The sequence below is a fragment of the Mercenaria mercenaria genome, chromosome 11 (genome assembly GCF_021730395.1).
Source record: "Mercenaria mercenaria strain notata chromosome 11, MADL_Memer_1, whole genome shotgun sequence".
Taxonomy (NCBI): Eukaryota; Metazoa; Mollusca; class Bivalvia; order Venerida; family Veneridae; genus Mercenaria; species Mercenaria mercenaria.
In genome coordinates this window covers 72,573,998-72,597,684 of record NC_069371.1, presented here as the reverse complement: position 1 = coordinate 72,597,684, position 23,687 = coordinate 72,573,998, and the positions used below count along the sequence as shown (strand labels likewise).

At 35.0% G+C, this 23,687-nt stretch overlaps 3 protein-coding genes across 3 annotated transcripts; all 3 read left to right on the top strand.

The window, feature by feature from the left end:
* The first annotated feature begins 4,330 nt into the window (after positions 1–4,330).
* On the top strand, positions 4,331–14,798 carry LOC128546823 (vesicle-associated membrane protein-associated protein B/C-like). Its single transcript, XM_053518194.1, has 4 exons — positions 4,331–4,544; positions 11,972–12,124; positions 12,850–12,959; positions 14,658–14,798. Exons 1-4 carry the CDS (start codon positions 4,484–4,486, stop codon positions 14,796–14,798), a joined length of 465 nt encoding a protein of 154 aa, XP_053374169.1. The 5' UTR covers positions 4,331–4,483.
* Positions 14,799–15,015: 217 nt separating this feature from the next.
* LOC128546929 (heat shock 70 kDa protein 12A-like) lies at positions 15,016–18,249 on the top strand. Its single transcript, XM_053518340.1, has 4 exons — positions 15,016–15,278; positions 15,524–15,748; positions 17,041–17,219; positions 18,025–18,249. The coding sequence occupies exons 1-3, from the start codon at positions 15,108–15,110 to the stop codon at positions 17,119–17,121; spliced, it is 477 nt and encodes a 158-aa protein (XP_053374315.1). The 5' UTR covers positions 15,016–15,107; the 3' UTR covers positions 17,122–17,219; positions 18,025–18,249.
* LOC128546822 (uncharacterized) lies at positions 17,177–20,296 on the top strand. Its single transcript, XM_053518193.1, has 3 exons — positions 17,177–17,219; positions 18,025–18,837; positions 19,254–20,296. The coding sequence occupies exons 1-3, from the start codon at positions 17,177–17,179 to the stop codon at positions 20,294–20,296; spliced, it is 1,899 nt and encodes a 632-aa protein (XP_053374168.1).
* The last annotated feature ends 3,391 nt before the right edge of the window (positions 20,297–23,687 follow it).

Sequence of the window (23,687 nt, the reverse complement as noted above, 5' to 3'; positions counted from 1 at the left end):
ATACTGTCGTCTTTATTGACTGAAAAAATGTTGAAAAGACGTTAAACCCGAATACACATATATATTATGAAGGCCTAACTGTCCAATATTGCTGGTGGTGTTAAAACGCTTACGCTTGCACTGTGTTTGCAAAATTGCATGAGGTCGCGTTGAAACTTATTTAGACATATAAGGCGCATCTTTTTAATATACTCAGCGTCACTGAAAAGTTACCACCCTAATGGCCCTCGTATTTTAAAAATCGCACTGGACTGTGTTAAAAGCATAACACGACTACATTTATGACGCAGCTGAGACGTCACTGGTGTAAAGATTTGTCAAATTCGATTAACTCCATTTGAGGCACGCGCTGCACGTGCAAAATGACTTTCTCCAGCAATGTAGACATGTACGAAAATTCTATTGCAAATCATTCATCGCACTTGAAAGTTAGTCGACAGACTAAATGGAATACGTTAAAATATCCAGAATATCCTTGCTAAGAATGCCACGTTTAAGGCACGATCAACGCCATCGGGCCATTGGCATGGTTGACGCCGAACTTTCATGTCGTGAAATTGCACGTCGTATGTGCTGTTCTCACCTGACAGTCATGAAATGGGTTAGGAGACATGATCAAACAGGGTCTATGAGTAATAGACCGCGCACAGGCCATGAAAAAGTGACGTCGATAATGTATAAACAAGTAAAGAGGTATATATTAAGTGGTAACTTTTCAATGACGTCAAGTATATAATGCAATAGCTTGAAAAATGATGGTGAAACTTTTGTTCAAACAATTACTAAGTACATTTTAGTACATTTACTAAGCTTAAGCAGTGAAATAACAACTTAAACTAGAGTGTTACAAGGTTTACCAGCATATTTCGCTAGCATTCTCTTTCAGCAAACCATTTAATGAAAAATCAAATAAGCCAGTTAGTATTGTTGTTATGGTCATCCTTTTGAATAATCTGTGTATAGTATTTTTAAAATGTCAAAAAATGGATACATGATTATGTCGTACATGTAGATTACTACATTGTAGTTACGAGTGTTTTTGTGTAAATCTAGGTGTAGATTATATGATCAGATTGCCAGCAGAAAGGTTCTTAATTCTGTTGGTATACTCTACACTGCATAAGAAATTTATAGTAAATTTTCGGCGCTGTTAATCATTATATTTATCCTGCTGTTAGAGGGACTTACGTGGTTATGGTAGGAACATTCCTTGGTAATGTGGTAAACAGCTTAGAGGTGAATATAGATGAATGCTATTTAGTCATATGTAAGCAGCTAGCAGTCAAGGGAGCGACGCAAGCTGTCTGCTGAAAAGTAGAGGCTGTTTAAAAATTGAAATTGAAAAATGTCACATTGTGAAGTTAGCTGTCTGCGTTAGGCAATTGGCTGCTCAATACAGGGGGTTGCTAAGGTAGGTTGTACTGTGCGTCTATATTATCGGTACATATATTTCAGAAAATGTTGTTTAAACAGTGAAATAGTTATGTAAATGAGTCGGGTTGTTACATATTTATGTGAATGACATTCTGCAGTATATTAATTACCAGTGTCCAAGAAATATAGCGATAATCGACCTGTCTGTTTGTGTGGGATTAGCGGTGCGAACATGGGCACAAACTGTAGATCAACCAGTAAAAACAGGTAACCAATAAAATAATACTGCATAGTTCATACACGCACGGCATATTGCGAAAAGCCTAAATTCAATTTAAGATCAATAGTAAGACGGTACCGTAACTTTCATAATAACATACACCACATGTACTTTAGTGTATCCAGACACAGCCAATAGACCCCACCTTTCAGGACAAGAGATATTAGATCGACTTTTGTCAATGTTCTTGAAGAATCCAAACATCCTGGGAACATTTGTTGTTTTAACAATATTTATTTTCAGCAAATATACAGCAAACATACATTTATAAACAAATCAAGGATTGAGTAGAAAGTTAAGCTTATTTAGAAACTCGTTCCTTACAGACACAGGGGTAGCTAGTAACTTAGAAAATAAAGTATTTATAAACAATTGAAACATGCAATTGAAACATGCATATCAATAATACATTACCAAAGCTAGACAACTATTTATCTCATTTAGGTAAAACTTGACATTTCCGTTTGAAATGCAAATTTCATTCATCTTTATTAATCGCATTTCGCTGCACTATAAGTAATCGCGATTTGCATCTAAACTACATTGAATGTAATTGGAAATGTTGGCACTGGCAATGTAGCACGTAAAAAAATCTACCTATCACACGTAGTGAGTTATCGAAATATAACAGTGCTAGGATAAAAAACTGTTCTTCGCTGTGTTATGAAAAAAAGAGAATAAAAAATCCCCTATGAGAAGTTCATTAAACCTCCTCTAAGCTACTTGTGTGTATTTCTAGGTATTTTTTCAACATCGAACCCTTTGAGCTTTTTGCATTTTGCTCCTTGGTCATCCACTTTGCTTACACCTTCGATAATTTCAAGTGTTTGTTCAGAATTTCACGAATACTTCCCAACGAAATGCCCAACAATGCAGCTGTCTGGGAAACTGTATACCTCGAGTCGTCTGCTACAACGGCTGCTACAGCAGCATCGTTATGAGAGAATGCTGACGTTTTAGGACGCCCTACACGGTGTTGATATTTAATTCTCCAGCATTAAACTATCAGTGGCCTTGGATAGGACAGAATTACCGTAAACAGTTTTAAATTCCTGGAGAATCTATTTGGCTTGTTTCTTCAGAGAACAACGTATGTAGAACCTTATTTCCTTCCTATCTGAGACTCAATACTTACGATAAAATAACACCAGTAATTACTAATGTGGTGTGTAAAACGCTTGTTACTTGGCAATAACAAAACTAACGGAGTCGAAATTTTTAACGTACATGGCATTTAAAACCTCCTGGAAAGACATGAAAAGATCGTGCTTGTGTCTGTTATAGTTTTTACGCAAGCGCATTAGTCTATTTTTCTCTGAATTCCCCTCGTACAATCGGTTTCTCTTATCATTTGCATTTTTGGCGAGTTTTATAAATGTAAACTTAAATGTAAGTAGATTTTACAATTGTTTGAATCGCCTTGATACGTTTTTGTTTTTGTAAAATACATAAAATCTACCTATAAATATCATGTCTTGGTCGAAAATCATCGCAGTTTCTGGCGATGTATATCCGTTTAAATGCACAATAAAGAGGAAATAGAACGACTAAAGAATAAATGTACATGTATTGGAAACAAAACAAATTCACTTTACTGTCATAACAAGACCTAATGAATAATAAGAAATAATTGATAGATGCAGTTGAATTCCGGGCACTATGATTTCACAATTCTAGATACAGACAAGAGTCGAAATATGACAGGAATGTTTTGAAGAAGTTTAATTGCTGGATCTCGTGAAGTTACTATTGTTACTTTGAAAATGTGAACTTCCGACGTGAAGTGAGATCGCTGATGAGTCGCAATCTGATCATTTCGGCCTTTATGCTATTATACGGAGAATACGGAAATATCCGATGTTTCACGATTATGCCCGAGCATTGTACGGGGTCAAACATGTATGAAACTGTTTATAATGATCGGTCTATGTATGAATGAAACGGGCAAAAATGTACTGAGAGTGTACTGTGAGAAACTGAATTTCTTTTCATATTTTGTACCAGTATTCGCTAAAATTATTAATCGAACACATGTTAGTGTTAATTATCTAAGCGTTCTTGTTTCAAATAAAAATCAGCCGTCAAGGTGTTGACTCCATCAAAGAATGAACAGAAGATATATTTATTGATGTTTTCAACGTTTTGTCATTTTTTTTCATCAAAGGAAATCTATAAAAGTTCAGGAAATTCAGTGTCAAAAGTTCCACAGAACAAAATTTCCAACTGTTAACTAAAATAAATAATATTTCTCCTACATCAGTGTTGATAATTTCAAGTTCGGATGTTTCATAAGGAAACTGCAATCCGTCATTAGTTTTAGGTTTGATCATAAACAATCCGCAGCTTCACATTACAACGGCTTTTCTCCGCAACCTTTGTATGCATTATCACAGCCTACAGGCCGAACAGCTTTAAATTAGCACATATCTATTTAACATCTTAATGGTTAGCTCCATATTTCGTATGCATGCAACTGATGTAATAAACCCTTAAGGTCTTAAGTAGGTACTCCCAAAACGATCTATACGAAATTTATGGTATTTTCAGTTTCAAGTAGAATTTACCATTATGTACTCCACTCGCGTATACTTTATATTCATAAATTACCTAGCCTTTGAACGGTTACGGTAATAAAACTGTATTTCAAGATATGAGTGCAAAATGTATTTCAACATCATGTAGACGGTAAATTTTCGGAAAAGTGAAATATCGAATGGCCGTGTTATACACTTAGTGTTTTAACATTTCATAAAAAGGGAGTGAAAGTGTTTTCAGTTGATGATGAGGCTGATTCATATGTATGTGAAATAAACACTGAAGTATAAAAACATGGCGAAATTTAAGCAAATTTTACAAATAGAGCCTGCAACTGAACTTACATTCCATGCAGGTAATTAAGTGATAGTTTTATATATTTGAATACTATGTGGCATATGTACATTTGTAGTGCGAAAAGTAGAAATTTAAGTGTTAACTTCTATTTTTCGTGTCAGTTCTTGTTTCCGCGACAAAGCGATATTAGGACTTTTAACTTCAAGGATAAAATTCGGCAGCACCATTTATCCAGGGTGTATCTAATTACCTCACCAAAAATAAAATAATGACGAATATCGTCTTCTACAGACAGTTTTGTTTCGAAAATAAAAACGGTGATGATATACAATTTCACCAAGACACCGATTATCGGTGTAGAGACTTCGAACTCGTCCTGGAACGACAAAGCGGAATCTAAGCGACAATATCGAACAAAGCCTAAATCGGAAAGTTGAAAGTAGTCCGGTTAACTTCACATTCTAACGCTAGATTATAGGTCGACAAGTTGCTGTTTGCACGACAATTTTTCCATCAAAAACATCAACTTTTCGCGGGACATCTCTGTGCGAGAAGTTGAAGTTAAGACTTTTCGCGTTTGATCATAGGTCGACAAGCTGACGTTTGCATGACAATTCTCGGGTCAAAAACCGACCTCGGCCTCGATTTCGGAAACAGGATTCTGTAACCATGTGAGATTATTTTTTCAATAATCTACGGAATCCTGTTGGGACCATTTATGTCGCCGTCCCGTTTGTGGGGTCAACACCCGACAACGCGAAGTGACATAGCGACATTACGAAGTGACACCCGACAATCGCAAACGACGGCGTCAATTCCAAACGACAATGTCGCGATATCCACTTTGAAATGTCGCCTTTCAAAAGCACGATATATCGCGAAGTCACTTCGCGTTGTCGAGCGTCGTATCGCATTGTCGCTATGTCATTTCGTAATGTCGCGATGTCACTTCGCATTGTCGTGTGTCGACCCTACAAACGCGACGACGACATTATCAAACGACATGCGATAATCACAAACGACGCTCGACAACGCGAAGCAACATTTTCCAAATGTCGTATCGTATGTCGCGTGTCGCAGGTTTAGATGAGGGTCGACGCGCGATAATTCCAAACGATATACGACACGCGAAGTGACACTCGACAATACGAAGCGACATTTTCATAATGTCGTATCGCATTGTCGTGAGTCGACCGGTGTTCACTTGATTAAATATCGGCAAATCTTTGTCGCATTTATTTCGGAAGATTCATCAATTTCATTTTATCATTAAAAGCGTTAAAAGTAAGGTATTAAAGTGAAATTTCTTTTAATAAATAGCATTGCCTAATCGAATATGAAAAACAATGTTCTTCCCCGACGGGCACTTGCTGAACTTTGTCAATTTTGGCTTAAAATATTAGCAGTAAAATAAGAAAAAGGTGCTTATAAAATATTCATTTTGGGTAAATAACTGCAAATAAAATCTTGTTTTGATAGAAAAATGAAAAAACATCTGAATGTTTGTGTCAAAAAAACATCTATTCGTCAGTCTGTACATGATTAAAGATAAAAGCTGTATTTCCGTACTTGTCCATACGGAAAATGTCCGTGTTTTTCATTAACTTTAAATAATTGTAGAATGTTCCAGACCCAAGATATTTTAATGAAACAACTTTTATAAATTAAATTCAAACATTGTCTAAACGGATATATAACTTGTCTCAAAATGTATCAGTTTTGGTGAAAATATGCATACTACGTACATATATTAAATAGAAGGGTGGTCCTTGTCTGAGAAGCCATATCGTCATAACCTGATGTCCGATTTTAATAAATGATACCTTGTTGCAAAGGACAAGTCACTACCTAGAGAAAAGAGGCCACGTCAGGTTCGAACCCGGTCGGCTAGGGGTTCAGGTCATAGGTCAAATTCCGGTAATATTCTAAAAATACAAACTTATCAGAGCAGTCGAGACGCACCTGAAAACCCAAGCACTAACTTCACCGAGTCCAATGACACCATTAAAACAATTCCCACGCCCCCGGGTCGGTTCAGCTTAGTCTTGGCCAGCACCCTACTGCATATAACAAGTTTAATCATTTTCAAATAAATTTTAGAATTGACATTGTAAAATCATGTTGATTTATAATACTGCTCTTTCTTTTCTTTGTGACATGCAGTATACGTTATCAAATGTTTCAGACCCAGAGTCAAAATCCAGATTTTGACCTTGTTAGATTTTTACTACCACGTCCATTTTTTAAGTCACAAAATACATACATACATATATATATATATATATATATACTCAGCGTTACTGAAAAGTTACCACCCTAATGGCCCTTATATTTTAAAAATCGCATTGAACTGTGTTAAATGCATAACACGACTACATCTTTGACGCAGCTGAGACGTCACTGGTGTAAAGATTTGTCAAATTCGATTAACTCCATTTGAGGCACGGGCTGCACGTGCAAAATGACTTTTTCCAGCAATGTCGACATGTATGAATTTTCTGTCGCAAATCATTCATCGCACTTGAAAGTTAGTCGACAGACTAAAAGAAATACGTTAAAAAAACCTAGACTATCCTTGCTAAGAATGCCACGTTTAAGGCACGATCAACGCCATCAGGCCATTGGCATGGTTAACGCCGAATTTTCATGTCGCGAAATTGCACGTCGTATGTGCTGTTCTCACCTGACAGTCATGAAATGGGTTAGGAGACATGATCAGACAGGGTTTATGAGTAAGCGAGCGCGCACAGGCCATGAAAAAGTGACGTCGATATTGTATAAAATAGTAAAGAGGTATTTATTAGATGGTAACTTTTCAGTGACGCTGAATATAATATAAATCCGGTTGATTACAATATATAATAATACAGAAGTAGATTTTGAATTTTTTACTTTAAAATGGTTAAGTATCATGCGTATATCCAAAGAGCTATACGTTCTATACTTCTTTGGTATTATATCAATTCAGTAATTCTTAAGATATGGGAAAGCAAAACATTTAATGAATCGAAAATTATGGTATGTTTGTAAAACAAATAAAAGGGAGAATTATGTTACCTTTGGTCAAATTGATCATTTTCTACTTCTTTTAAAAATATTGGTGGTACAGGTATTTTGCCATATTCAAGCATACATTGCATGTATGAATATAACTTCACATATTTCACCAATATAAGTATGCAAACTGTTTGCAAAATAAAAAAAATGATGCTAAAAAATGAAATGACATTATAATTATATCACGCAGTTACAAAAATCAACCCGTAATTCATAACGCATTTATAGCATTATCTACGGTGGCACAGAGGTGGCATAGATGTTTTTTATATTAATACGTGCATACGTAATAACTAATTCGTGCGCACGTAATAACTAATACGTGCGCACGTACTAGTACAAAAAAAACATCATCGCACATACTAAAAAAAATATATCTTCGTACGTATAAAGTAATACATGCGCACGTACTAGTACAAAACACATCATCGCACATTCTATAAAAAAAACAAAACTCCTTCGTACGTATGAAGTAATACGTGCGCACGTAAAAGGTTTTACGTGCGCACATACTAGTTTATAAAAAATATCTACCTACGCATAAACTAATACGTGCGCACGTAAAACCTTTTACGTGCGTACATATTACTTTATACGTACGACGATGTTTTTTATACTAATCCGTGCGCACGTATTACTTTATACGTACGAAGATTGTTTATAGTATGTGCGATGATGTTTTTTGTACTAATATGTGCGCACGTATTACTTTATAGTATGTGTGATGATGCTTTTTGTACTAGTACGTGCGCACGTATTAGTTATTACGTGCGCACGTATTAATATAAAAAAACATCTATGTCACCTCTGTGCTACCGTACTTATCAGTGTTGCACATGTCTGTGTTGTTTAAAGGTAAAGAAACTCTCCTATATAAGTGACCTACCCCCCCCCCCCCCCCCCCCCCCCCCCGCACGAAGCCCGTAAATGTCAGACATCTTAATTCTCAATATATAGGATCCTGTCTGGCTCTGTCTGATAAGGGCCCATAAATTCTATATCGGCTTGACATATAGTCCATGTCAGAGGATCATAGATTTTATTGATATGTACAGATAACTGGTTATTTCCTGTGTTTTGCATTTTATTGCTTAAAATTTGATTAAAATGCAGTTTTTTTTTCAGAATATACACAAATTTATTTTAGTTGATAATATGCTAATTGTAACTTCTCAGTCATGTTGAGTAATGTCCTGACCAATTAAATTATAACTCTTACAGCAAAGCAATTCTCACCCTTTTAGAAAACTCTCACCTTTATTTAACAAATTAAATTGAAAATTAAAATAATTACTTTAAACTGAGTAAGTGAAATGACAAGTATTTTTTATTCAGTTATTATGGTCTTGATCAGTATGAATTGTGTTATGTAAACTGAGTTATAAGAAAACTTTATTAATGTCAGATAATTCTGATTATAGTAAAAGAACTGTGATTTTGGAATATGTAGTTCCCCATGTGTGGCCTAAATACGTTATTTTTTATTTGTGAGAAAATCCAGCAATCAAGAGATATCATTGTGCTCACATGATTTATTATTTACAAACGGTGCCTGAATGCATTTTCTCATATTTTAGATAAAAATCCAGCAATAATGAGATATTATTGTAATAAAACTTGATTTATTGAAAAATAAAAATACTGTTGTATTTTATCACTTTGATTGTTTAGTCCTAGTTTAACCAGGCTTTCTAAACCCGTTATAAAAGTAATAACTGGTTTGTGGATCCGGACATTTGCCCCCCCAGGACATTTGCACCTAAGCTTTCATATCTATGGTTTTATAAAAAAAAATTGCATTTAATTAAATTGAATAAACGCATAAAAGAAATTTTTATACTTTTATATAGAAAATAGAAGGAAAAATGACGAAATGATGGCATTATAAATAGTAAGGTTTACGAATCAAGCATAAAGATAAAATTTATTTAAAAACTACCATGCGAAGAATCAAATTTTGAACATTGATAATATTTTTGCAACTAAGATTTCTTACTTTTAGTAGTTTTGTTACTTAGTGAAATATGTACATGTCCTTCTTATTTCTATATCTAGAACCGCTATAGATTATTGGCGGGAGGAATATTCTTCGGTATGGTTAGGGCGCCCTAATGATTTAAAATGGTTGGGATTTGGGGAACACACTTTCCGGCTCTTTTAAGACATATAGCATGTCAGGATTATAACGCACATAACTCTCACAGTCTGTCTGAAGGTGGATTCCCCATGCCTCTTAATTGATCGATTTTAACATTGAACGTCTCATAGTGTTACACTCTGTCTATGGAGTCTATATAATACGCAAATATTATCACTTAAATATGGTGGCATATTTCTGCATACGATAATCATAAAGTTTTCATGAAAAGTTTATGAACTTTCGCGAAAAAACAATACTTTTCGCGAAAATTTGAACAAACTTTCGTGAAAGTAGGAGAAAGTTTTCGTGAAAGTTTTATCTGGTTAACGAGACAATATGTCAAAGTAGTGCCCTGAACTGCATAAAGATAACCCAATAGGCCCCTCTACGGATGAAGTGTGTTATATCCACCTCAATCCCCGACCACCACCCCTAAGAGTGTCTTGAACTTATAGATATTTAATTATAACATTCAGATGGGTTTCAAAATCAACGTATTTTTTTTAACTCCCTTTGTTATTTCTGTTCATTCCGTATTTGTTATCGTATGCAGTAGTTGGCACTATCGTGAATTTTTTCCACTTAGAACAAGAGATTCTTTTCGTGAAAAGTTTGTAAATTTTCGTGAAAACTCTATACAATTTCGTGAAACTTATCTTGTTATCGTATGCAGAAATATGCCACCATACTTAAACATTTTTTTTGTTCCTTGTGCATAAGTTATCAGGAAAATTGTTTATGAAACAGTAGTTTTCATATGTAAATGGAAAATGCAATCTACTGCCATTGATATGGTGGCATATTTCTGCATACGACAACTAGATAAGTTTCGCGAAAATGTATCGAGTTTTCACGAAAAACAGAATTTTTTTCGCGAAAACATAAAAGCTTTTCACGAAAAGAGCTGCAAATATTAAACGTAAAAAGACTGCGTTAGTGCCCACTACTGCATAGGAAAACCAGATAAGTTTCGCGAAAAATGGACTAAACTTTCACGAAAAGCGGTATAGTTTTCGTGAAAATAAAATTTTCGCGAAAATATTATTTTATTTTCACGAAAACGTTACCGTTTTTCATGAAAATTTGGTCCATTTTCGCGAAACTTATCTGGTTTTCTTATGCAGAAGTTGGCAATAACACAAATTTATCCACTTAATATTTGCAGTTCCTTTCGAGAAAAGTTTTTATGTTTTCGCGAAAAGTTTATATGTTTTCGAGATTTTTTTAATGTTTTTCTTGAAAACTCGATACATTTTCGCGAAACTTATCTGGTTATCGTATGCAGAAGTGTGCCACCATACATTGATGATAACTTTTTCGTTATTATGATATTCCATCGCACATCTATCTATCTTTAAAATAGCGCGTATAGCAATGCTAACTTTACATGTCCCGTATAACGGTAAATTTCTAAAGAAACACTTCAGTTTTGTAGTGGTTATACACATTTATACTTTGTAAACCTATCACACAGTACTGTTTATAAACACAAACCTGGTTAGTGTATAGTAGTCGCAACTTGACCGCGATGGTTGACCTTAGGCTGATTATTCATATCGATTATTTCATTATAGAAATCAAGGGTGCTTAGGGTAGCCGTATATATTTATATGGAATTAGTTTGTATATAATGCAGTTTCAAAGTATATACACTTACATTTGATCAGTTCAAACTTTCCAATACAGTAATTCATATTTACACAAACATTTATTTCCTTTTTCTCGTGCAGATCGTGTGTTACGTACACTCCTTTTCAATAATAGGCTGTGCCTCATTATGTATTATAATACAAAGGTCAACCATCGGGGTCAAGTTGCGTCCACTATATATATTCATAAATGAAGTATTTGCTCATATAATCAAACATAAATTGGATTCTAACATATATTAAACCATTTACAATTTCTCGCTTTGAAGCCCGCCCGCTTAGCTCAGTAGGTAGGAGCGTTGGTCTACGGATCGCGAGGTCGCGAGTTCGATCTTCGGGCGGGGCGTATGATCATCGTGACTATTTGATAAACGACATTGTGTCTGAAATCATTAGTCCTCCACCTCTGATAATTCATGTGGGGAAGTTGGCAGTTACTTGCGGAGAACAGGTTTGTACTGGTATAGAATCCAGGAACACTGGTTAGGTTAACTGCCCGCCGTTACATGACTGAAATACTGTTGAAAAACGAAGTAAACAAACAAACAAAATTTCTCGCTTTGAAGTTACTTTCTTCGAAATAACACGGGGCTATGCCAATATATATATGCAGATATACTCGCATATTGTTACTTCCAGTGCCATCTGACAAGAACGTTACAGCAAAACTCAAGTTAATGAATCCTTCACAAGAGAGTATTTGTTTTAAAATAATGGTAACAGCTCCGATGGTATACACTATCAAGCCAAACAAGGGGATAATTCCACCAAACCAGTCAACAGAAATATTAGGTAACAACAACTTTTTAATGCATACGTACGTTTTTCTTTGCTTCTGCGACTGAGGGTTGTAAAAGGACAAATGGGCCACGCCATGTGAAAACCAACATAGTGTGTTTGCGACCAGGATGGATTCAGACCAGGATCCATGCTGTACGCTAACGGTTTCTCTAATTGCAACAGACTTGAAAGCGAACAGCATGGCTCCTGACCAGACTGCGCGTATGCGTACGTTGGTCTGGATCCATGCTGGTCGCAAAACGCACTATGTTGGTTTTCACGTGGCGCGGCTCAAATAATCAAATAAGCTGTTGAACACATTTAAGCGTGTCTTTTATCATTAAATTCTGCAATATTTTTAATCTCTATGCTATAAATCAATGGTAAATGTATATACTTTAATAATATGTGATTTATACCATTGTGGTACAAGAGCAACAATTAAGCAATTTGTCTTTTTAATTAAATATAACGATATTACAACGTCTGACTTACAGCAAATATGAGTACCTAACAGCATAACTGTCACTGTAACAATATATGTGTACCTTGCAGTCATTATTACCAAATCGCCTACTACTGAGAAGACGCAAGCCCTCTTAGTAAATCTGTCTTCCCTAGTTTCGATTGTGCTTTCCTTATGTTAATCTAATATTGAAGCCAGTTTCTATTAATGAGAGTAAAAAAGAACATGCGGAATTCTATTACAGACCTATTTGTATATTATATTTTCGCAGTCACGCTTCATTCATTCAAGTACGGTGAAAATCAAACATACAAACACAAGTTAATGGTACGATCAATGTTTGCACGTGGCGAAGCATTAGAGGACCACATGGACCAAATGGTAAGGAAATAAAGTAAGATGTTTGACGTCGTTTCAGTACAGAAAAAAGTAGGCAAGCAAAGAAAAATAAAGCTAACATGTAATAAAAAGAATTACTATAAAATCACTTGTATTTTTCTTTCACACTGAATCTATTAATTTAAAACTCGTGGAAATGCTAGGCAGAGTCTCATATTTCATTGTTTCATTCAACATGAAAAGTCATTCAGGTAATGTTCTTTATGTTTTATCTGTGGTTCTGCCTGGTTTCATTTTAATGAAGAATATGCGAAGCAACTGTACTCACCCGTTCGTCGGCCTCCCGCATTGGTTCAATTTCTGTATGTAAGCTGGTATCTCAGTATCAACTGATTGAAATGGACTGAAACTTCACACACTTGCTCACTGTGATAATCTGACACGCACTGAACAGGTTCCATAACTTTCTACTGCATTATTTTCACATAATTAAACCCCGACTACTCACGGAATACGTAGAGATATTGCGCTCACCCGTTCGTCGGCGTCGGCGGCCCGATTTTCGGTAAGTTTCTCAGTATCAACTAACAGGAATGGATTGAAGCCTTACACGCACAGTTATGCCCTTTTCTGGACAATAATATCTTAAGTGGTCTGTTATCTCATTAAGTATCATTAGAGAAGACAGTTTTTATAGGACTTGATTAAAGCTTCACATGCTTGCTTACTGTGATGATCCTGTATGCAATGCGCAGTTTATGTAACTCTGTATTGCAATTTACAAATCTATGTCCCTTTCCCAAGAGAGCAATTCTTGGTTAATGTTTGTATGTAAGCTGGTATCTCATTAACCGCTTGTGGGAATGAATCAAACATCTCGCATTTGTTAACTTTGATGATATGACATGCAATGCATAGGTCACACATCTTTCGCTATTTTATGTCTCTGTGTTTTTTTACACCTAGCCCAGTTTCGTTGTAATCTGTTATCTCATTAAGCATCATAGTAGGGCAAAGTTCTATGACTCAAAATTCTGACCGCTTTTGTAATTTTTTATGTCAGGGCATATTTTCAGTATTTTAACTTCTTGTAGTGATAAGCTTTTGAATAGTCGAGCTTTGTTGTCCTCCAACTTTTCTTCTTATATTTAAAGATTTTAATGGATTTCAAGAACTATACATCGGCGTACATGAAGTAAGCTTTATTAATAAATAACCCGATTCGTCTATCACTTAAACAAAGAAGGAAGTCAAGCATGATGAATTCTGCAATAATTAACGGTTGACGTTCGGAGCAGTGAGGATATCATGACGTTACTTTTGACGTCAGAGTACTGCATGATGCCCTTCGGATGTATTAAGTTTAGCATACTTTTATCACAATATTTCAGTGATCACGCCAGAATAAAAAAACCTTCTTGTTATCGTCTGACTAACCACCTGGTTATGCCTGTAAACTCTGAATCCTGGGGAATCAGACAATAAAGCAAATGAATGTTTTTACTACTGAAAACGGAACATCTCAGATTCAGACTATAAAAACCATCTGTCGTAATTTTCAATTGAACATGTATTACTCATGATATTTAACAGTTTTGCATGCATGGCTCTAACTGGTTTATATATGTGAATGTTGGAGGAATAAGTTTCTCATAACCTATGTTGTGATTACTGTTATGGCTTTTTTTGTATATTTTATGTTGGAAAATTAATTTTATCTTTCTTATGCTGACTATGAAGTGGAAGGAAATATCTCCAGATGCAGTCATGGGAACAAAACTGGATTGTAGATTCATACAAGCAGAAAGAAAAGAAACGTTGATGGTGAGTATAAATACAATTCTATACACATTACACCTCCAAAAGATAATGGAAAATTGATTGTGTTACCATCTTTGGCCGTCGCTGTTCAACACAATTTGCGTCATCAGTAACGTTGCAAAAATTGGCACAGTGTTGTATGAAACAAATGACACTATAAAGATTCAAGCAATAACCATTCTGACATCTTTAGCTTATGGTTTGATAATGCTATCGTTCCCTGTGTACTTATGTTTATAGGCTACGATGTCGTGTATGCAGCCAGACGTTACTTCCATTCTTGTTGCAAGCGTAGATATTGGTAATACGTACACCAGATACGCATTTTCGTTTAAATACGACTATCAAAAGGATCCTACAGACATACTGATGCAGCCTTATCTTTGTTCAACAGAATTATCAACAGATAATCCTACTATTATATTAATGGATGACAAAAAAACGTTTGACAGTTTTGGATATGATGCACTTGACAAGTATATGGAACATTGCCAGGGTCATCTCTACAAAGAAATAAAGCTACCTCTTTATAAAATACTGGTAGGTTCGAAGGTCTTAACAACATGATGGCTTTTTATTAACGTTTAGTTTCATATTTAATAGTTTTATACACAGTACACATCAGAAACCAAACATAAAGAAATATTCAAACTGCCTGAAACAACATTAAACCCGAGCCTATTTGTATTCAATCCTAGGTTAATATCTGACCAACTGGTTGATATATAAATTGACCCCCCTCTATTATAAGAGTGCATCATATAATAATATTAATTGATTTTCAGACAGACAAAGGGATACATAATGTACATATCAAAGATGAATCAGGGGAAAAGACTCCTGCAGTCGAAGTGTTTCAAGCAATTATAAGCCTCGTTAAAGACAATTTAGAGGCTTTTCTAGACAAGATACTAAGGGGCGTTCTACCTGAAGATATCTACTGGGTTATTTCTCTCCCTGCTGTATTCACGGACCGAGCATTCACTGTGATAGAAACAGCAGCAATACAGGTAGATTCGAATTTAGATCTACTGAGATGAATATAGTTGAAGGTTTAAGTAAACAGCCCTAACAAAAACATAGAGTCAGTGTACCCGGTTTCGCATTAAACGCGGTTTCGCACACTCGGCAAATTCATGTCCATTGTGAGAATAAAGCAGAAAAATTAACAATTCTCTGTTATTATTTCATGAAACTGAGTTCCCTATCTAATTTGACACAAGGGGTCGTTCCCCGCTGGAGCTTTGTTCTGGTAAGTGCAGACGGAAAACAGTAACGATACCAATGGAGACCAGTATGTCAGCTGAAATATATTAAAATGCATGAAAATAATGACTATGCTCACAACGGCAATGTGCAAAATAAATTGAAAAATCATTATTCCATCATACATGTAAGTATTTACCTGTTACTCTACCCAAATAGAAATATTTCAACAGTTCTTGAAGTTCTCCCAACAGGCAAAATGGCTTCAACTTGATTGTTTGCTTTAAGTTTTTATCAAAACAGAGAACTTAATCGAATAATTAGTCTTGTGGGGGTCACTGGTGACTCAACAGCTTCTGTTGTTTTATTTCTGTTTCATATACTCAGTTGCTTTAGCCTTTTCTGCTTTCAGAAGTAAAACAGGGTTTTGGTACCTGGCTTTCACTTTCATAACTGTTTTTAATGTTTGCTTTTAGATGTTTCATTGGAAAATATATGTTTAAATTGAATTAGATTTAGAAATTGTTGGATATTTGCATTATTGTCATTGAATTCTGTAAGTAGCAGGATGTGCAAAACCGGATACACTTCAGTCCAACAACTGGTCAAATTATGTTATCTGAATCGAGCAGACCAGGAGCTATGACGTCATTGAAGTTGGAAGTGAAAGTAGCGTGTTTTAAAATGGAATAAGTTAGTTAATTACAACATGTTGAGGTAAATTCATTTTTTTTATATCTTTTTTAGCTAAATAGTAAGGTATTCTTAGGAAATGTGTGCGAAACCGGGTACACTGACTCTAATATATGAAATGTATTGTCATTTAAAGACACCATACTACCCATCAATGCAGGAAATAATGCATGTAGAGTCTTACTTCACAATTACGTTGAACAGTCAACATATGGCATAAATTGTGTCATAGTGATGTAATATTCAGGAAAAAAAAATCTACTTGTAGAAATTTAGCAGGGTAATGGATCTTTTTACAGATTTTATTTAGTAGACTTAAGAAAAAATGAATTAGAAAAAATGTACAAAATACTCAGTTTAAACGTTTATGTTTTATTTTTTTTTTTCATATTTTGTTCTACAGTCTGGAATTGCCAAGAATAAACTCAACATTTCCACTGAGCCAGTTTCCGCTTTGGAATATTGCAAACTCATGCACAAGTAAACAAGAGTGCTGTACTATTCATCACCCAGGTGGATTAAACAGCTCAGAAGTGGAAATGTTTCAAGATGGAAGACAGTATATGGTAGTAGATATTGGAGGTATACCATCAATCTGTTTCGTCTAGAATTTGTAATAAAAGACAATGACAAGTTTTCGTTTTGAACAGGAATGGTTTCATTTTAAACATATCTGGCAATATCAAAGAGTCGAATCAAAATACTATATATTGTTTGTCCCAATTAACAAAGTGATTAACATAAAATGATTTGGGACAGTTTCGATGAGTACTTATTTAACCCCGTAACCGGAAATGTACATTTATAGGAATTTACAAAAAAATTGTTCTCTTACTCCACTGAATAGTTTGCTAACTCTTTATCAATGCATAAACTAGATAAACTAGACGGAAACTTTCTAAGTCTATGCTTTCAAGAAAATGGCCATAACGTAAGACACTATCCTATCCGGCATCACTCTATTTAGTCACATTTTATTGCTCATTTGCATATAGTTATTATGTGGGTTTTTTCAACGTAAATAATCAAACGGCAAAAGGATCTGACAAAACGTTCTCATAGAGATTATCCTTCCGACGCCATTGTCACAATGTGTAATATGTAATTAGATAGGGCATCTTTTAGATATAAGTAGAATTTAACCCTTACCCTGCCAAATTTCTACAATTAACTTGTCCATCTTTCAATTTGGACAGTACCATTAACTGTAAAATGAGGTGCATACCAAAATGAAACTTACTGAATTGCGAACAGTACTGGTCAAGATAAGCAGATCATGATCTGCACTGGTCGCAAAGGCAGAATTAAATTAGTCTTGTCCAGCAGGAAAAATGACATATAGATCATTTACGCTCAAGTTATCTTCGGTTTATTTTGAACATTATAGGAGAAACGCTAGATGTCACAGTTATTAAGAAAGGCCTCAGACGAAATATTACAGAGCAGCATAAGGTTTGTGTTGTTGGTCTTGGTGGTAACAGTATACACGAAGCACTTGACAATGTATTGACAGACATCGTTGGAAATGAAGCATATCACAGGTTCCAAACTGAAGAATATAGCAGAGATGGTTATAGGCGTTTGCACAAAACCTTCAATGAAAAACTGAAACACGAAGCTACAGATTCTAGCAGGGTAATCGCAGTCCCATTATCTGAACTATTTTTGCTTGACCACGTATCAGCGGATAATTTTAAGACTGCCCTTGGTATATCTGCTTATGCTGGTGAGATTAGTGTTGTTCATGGTAGGCTGAGATTGTCTGCTGCACTTTGGAAAGGTCTTGTAGCAGAATACTGTCTGACGTTAGTCAAGCAACTAAACGATGTGTTTGAGAAGTACTCATGTGACAAACACATGTGTTTATTGCTCGTTGGAGGATATGCCGGTTTTAAAATACTCCAAGAAGCTGTGATAAAAGAATTTAGTAACTTTGACATTTTCATACCGTTCGAACCTAAATTTGCTACTATCGGTGGTTCTGTAATGCTGGGACATATCCCTCCATTAACGATAGATCGTGTTTTAAACGGAAGTGACACCATAGTGATAAGAGAAGATGATCAGTCGAAAGCAAGTGATTGTGAAATAGATGACCAAGCAGTCGCAAGTGATTTTGTGCAAAGCGTATCCGAGATTTCAATTTCGAGCGACTTTATAGAAGACGAAACAATAGCAAGACCATCGAAAATTCAGACAGGTAAATGTATCAAATACAAAATGAAACATTTTTTTATACACATACTCAGTCAAAAGAAAAACTCTGCCATAAATTCTCTATCTGAATTGATGTAAAGTCGCGAATGTATTTGGTAAATGGTCCGATCAAGAATATTTCATTTAAATATTGGTATCGTACTTGGGCGATTGTAAAAATGAGCAGACTTTATATTGCAAAGTGGAATGTTATAGCCGATAGTAATTTTCAGTTTTAACCTGGCATACTTTCGTCAGGTTACAAAAAATCATTGAAACTGAGCATATACATCTATTTGTCTAGATTAAATAAAGGATCTATAATTATTTGTTGGTCCACCTTTCGATCTGAATCTCCCCTTAAGTTAACATTGTGCTAGATTTTAGTTTTATTGAAATATTTCATCTTCTTTCACGCAGGACTGAAATCTTTGTCACAGAGGTTGCAGGGAAAGCCACAAGAAATATCAGTCAGAAGAAATTATATTACTGCTGATGTTATCACAGCTTACGGAGACATAGATGTGTCGAAACCATTGAAGGCGTGTTTTGCTGACGAAGATGACAGGGATATGACAAAAGAAATGTTCGGGCTGTTCTGGGAAAAGATTTGTAGTGTATGGTTTCGAGGAGAAAATGCTGCTATCCCGCTTATACCCGTTGAAAAAAGAGCAGAAGCCAGACGTGTATTTCCTATTCTTGGTAAAATTCTTGAGCATACGCTGTGTATACTTGGGCACTTTCCTCTCCAGGTATGCCGTAGTCTTATCTTAGCTATTGCTCATCCCGACCAAGATGTTGATGCTGATTTAGTATTGGGCGATTACTTACTCTTCGTCCCGGAAAGAGAAAGTACGCTTTTGTCGCAGAGTTTGAAGGATCTTGATTGGTCAGAAAACAGAATGAAACGCCTCACCAGATTTTTTAGTGTGAACAAGATCTCCATGCACCCGACACCAAAGTCTTTTAGAAAAGACCTTCTAAACATTGCATATACAGAAATCATCGACTCGTCACATGTGTATGTTGCATTGATGAGACGAGGCATTTCTGATTTTGCTTTAGAACACTTCTTTGATGTTCTTGACACTGACGGTATAAGAGTAGAGTATGATATGTCTCAACCTACAACTGAAAGAGTTGTTCAAATGATTGAAGATATGTTTGACAGAGCTGACTTTAGTAGAGAAGAGAAAATCATCACCAATTATCTCAGCAACATTATCAGTGATATGAGCAAGAAACAACTACGACAGTTTCTGATCTGGCTCACAGGATCACCTTGTATGCCGAAGAAAATCAACATCACTTTTAACACATCTGAAGGCAGGTCAAAGCTTCCTGTAGCAGATACTAGACGTCACATGCTCAAACTCTCTAGAGAGTATAGTTCGTATCAAGATTTTGAGCGTGTTTTGATGGATGTTGTGTCAAATGAATTTTTAACTGTTACACCAAATTAATCTGGTTGTTAAAGTAACCAAAAAGAAACGAAACAATATCGAAGAAGAGAAAAAGTTATTTACATTCAATGACTTCAAAAACACATCCTCCATATATTATTTCATTCCAAATATTTTGATATTTGCTTAGGTAAATTCATCAAGTCTCAAATAAGTTGGTTTCTCTGTGACACTTGACGAGTGCCCATTGTCACTTGGGCGCATGTAGATCATGATAAAATTCATTACAAGTAAATTCGATGAATTGGTATTCCCCGCCGAAAGGGTTTGTGGTGAGGAATGGCAAAGATATATCCAGCAAAAAGTTTAGGATGTTACTAAGAAGCAAATAATTTCAATAGTCAAAATTAATTTAACAGTAAATGAATACTTTATTTGGGTTGGGTCGGTGGGAGGTGGGGGGGGGGTGGTGGCAGCGGGGATGACCGGGTGAGGGTACGAAACATCACATGTTGATTATAGATATTGATGGATAATTAAAAATGAAAAAAAGGGGTTGTGGTGGGGGTGGGGGGATTGATGGGCATGACTCAGCGGGATGGAGGAGTGAGGTGTGGGAACAGTAAAACTTTGCATATTGATAAATACTCATGGAAGGTTTAGAAAATAGTAAAAAGGAAGGAATTTCTTTTTTGTGGGGTGGGGATGGGGTGGCGGTGGGGTTGGGTAGGAGAAGGGGTGTGACAAAGGCAAGGTGGTGACCAGGTGTGGGTACACAACTTCACATGTTTATAATGGATGTTCATTGAAAAGAATGAAAGAAGTTTGACGAAATTCTACCAATTTGTTTGTTTGTTATGTACAAATCTGCTAGTTGCTGAGAATTGGCTGCAGACGTGGGTTTTTCATTAAACCAAGAGCAATAACTTTAAGGAAAATTGACCAATCCAAAAAAAAAAAACAAAAAAAAAATAGAAAATTGTCTGGCATCATCGCAGTATGTTGGTTCATGTTTATTTCAAGTTTCATGAAATTCTACCTGCTAGTTACTGAGAAAAGGCTGCGGACGGGGATTTCATCGTCGGGGGATAAAACTCAGTGTTTATTTTGATTCTTCACAAAATAGGAATGTCTCCAAATATCTTATTGAAACGCTATATGCCATGATTTCGAACATTAGCAGGACATTTTTGTTTTGAGGAACCCATGACATTATACTTGGTATACTGGACATTCAGGTTCGAAGCAACCGTGTGATATTTTTTATTTTGAATTTCGCCAACGTTATCTACGTTGGAGTTTTAAACTTTGAGCACATATTCGACATACTTCTCCAAGACCAAGCAAAAACAAGCAAATTTCGTTATATCTGAATGGCAATATAAACTTCATAAATGCTATGTGTTTGAAGGTGAAATTTATTGAACCTCATTTTCAGATATACACCTTTTCTCATATTTGTCAATGCATTAGACTGAAATATCACTATATCATTTCATTCAAAAGAAGAGGATAGGATGAAACATCAACACAGTACTTTTTTATTTAATGTATGTGATCAAATTTAATTCGCAACAAAGTGTATTTTTCAGGGGAAATTGTATGTATGAGCAGAACTAAGTGACAAATTGCCTTTCACTACAATTATTTTCACGTAGTTTGACAATATATCTATATAGAAAAGAAGACTGACTTAGATTTTAAGGCAAGTTTATGATCACTAAAAAAAAAAGAAGATATTTCAACTGCAAGGAGACAAAAGATAATAGAAACATTAACACAAACAAAACTACTTTCCGAATAGACATCTTATCACCAGCCAACTAGCCAATATAATATCGGTTAAGATTTTTATCACAATTATGAAATGATATCATTTTTAAACTCTCTATGTCCCCTTATTCCTGAGGTCAAGTATGTTTTATCTTTCTTATTTCACAATAATGTTTTAATATTATTTTAAAGATCTAATATACCGTAAGAATTAAATATTGAGAGGTTAATATTTAGATACGTCATTTACAATATATCCAGTTACAGATTAAGTAGGTCAAAGAGCATTCTTAAAACGTTTATCAAGAATTTATCAGGAGAGCTAGCATGTGTCTTTTGTTTTACATTGTTTATATACTGTCGCCTTACATTATAACAATTAGATAAAGATCCTGTTTCCAAATCAATGTACAATTATGTCAAATGGATATTGTTTAAAAAAAAGACTGCCTAATTTTCCGAATCGGAACCGAGTTGCTGTAAAAAAACGTTCAGGCACATCAGACATAATTTTATATTTCACGATGACATTTACATCTTAAATTGTTGTCAGAATATGTCTGAACATTATCAAAAATTTATGGAGCTGCAATTTAGTAACAGACAGGAAATCTTGAAAAATACATATTAAATGTAGATATTATTCAGGTATGCAACTGTACTGTCAAGAGTGAGTTATATGGAATTCTGCAGATATGTTAAAAGTCAGGCATTCTTGTAATCCTTGAATTTGTCCTTCGGCGGCCATGTAATTTTTTGGGAAAAACACCTTTTCTAATCTGGAATGTACTGCTAATATGTTGTGTTTCATCTAATTATATGTTTCTGTATCTGTTTTTGGATAATATTCTTTTCATTAAAGAAAGTTTTGCATGTTTGTGTGAATGTCAAGATGGCTCTGTTACTTTACACTTTGGATTTAACTCTTCTTGAATTTAACTTTAGGCCTTGAGCCAAGATATTAAATTCTAGAAACTGGCAAACAAAATTTAAGTGCCTTTCTTTGTAACAGTTATATATCTGTTGTCTTTGAAACAATCAGCGGCTCTCTTTGATACAACTTAATGGCCGATTATTTTGTGTTTTACTTGAAACCATAATTTCATTAAGCTCTTGAGGATCATCCGTATGCTTTAGAATACGATATGATCTGTTAGTTTTGTAAATATTTGTAACATATAATATTAATCTAAAAACGATGAGTTGCTGTGACGTCAAATGACAGGTATAGTTTAATATGTTTCATGTTGTTGTTCCTTTTTCAAAGTAATGTGGAGTTGTATATCAGCTTGAGCGTAAACTAGAATTTTAGGAGTTTTATTTTAAATTTCATTTGCCGCAAATATTAGAATATGTGAATATTGTTTGGGACAGAATCGTAAGCAGACAGGATTCTTCGAACGGTATTGACTGAAATTCCATAATTGTGTATATAATTCAAATAGCATATAGAGTAATGCAAATTTATTGATAAACGTATTTAAATTTTATGAATGTGTGTTTTGTATGAAAGAATAAATTCATTTAAAGTAAACTCATTTTGTGTGTTCATTTAAGAAGTATGCTGGGTGGTTTGATAACCAAAGCGGTATTGTATCAATTACATTAATCACTTAGTATTAAAGAAAAATGATAAAAGCAGGAAATGGCCTATTAAATTAATTTAGTCAGTGGTGCC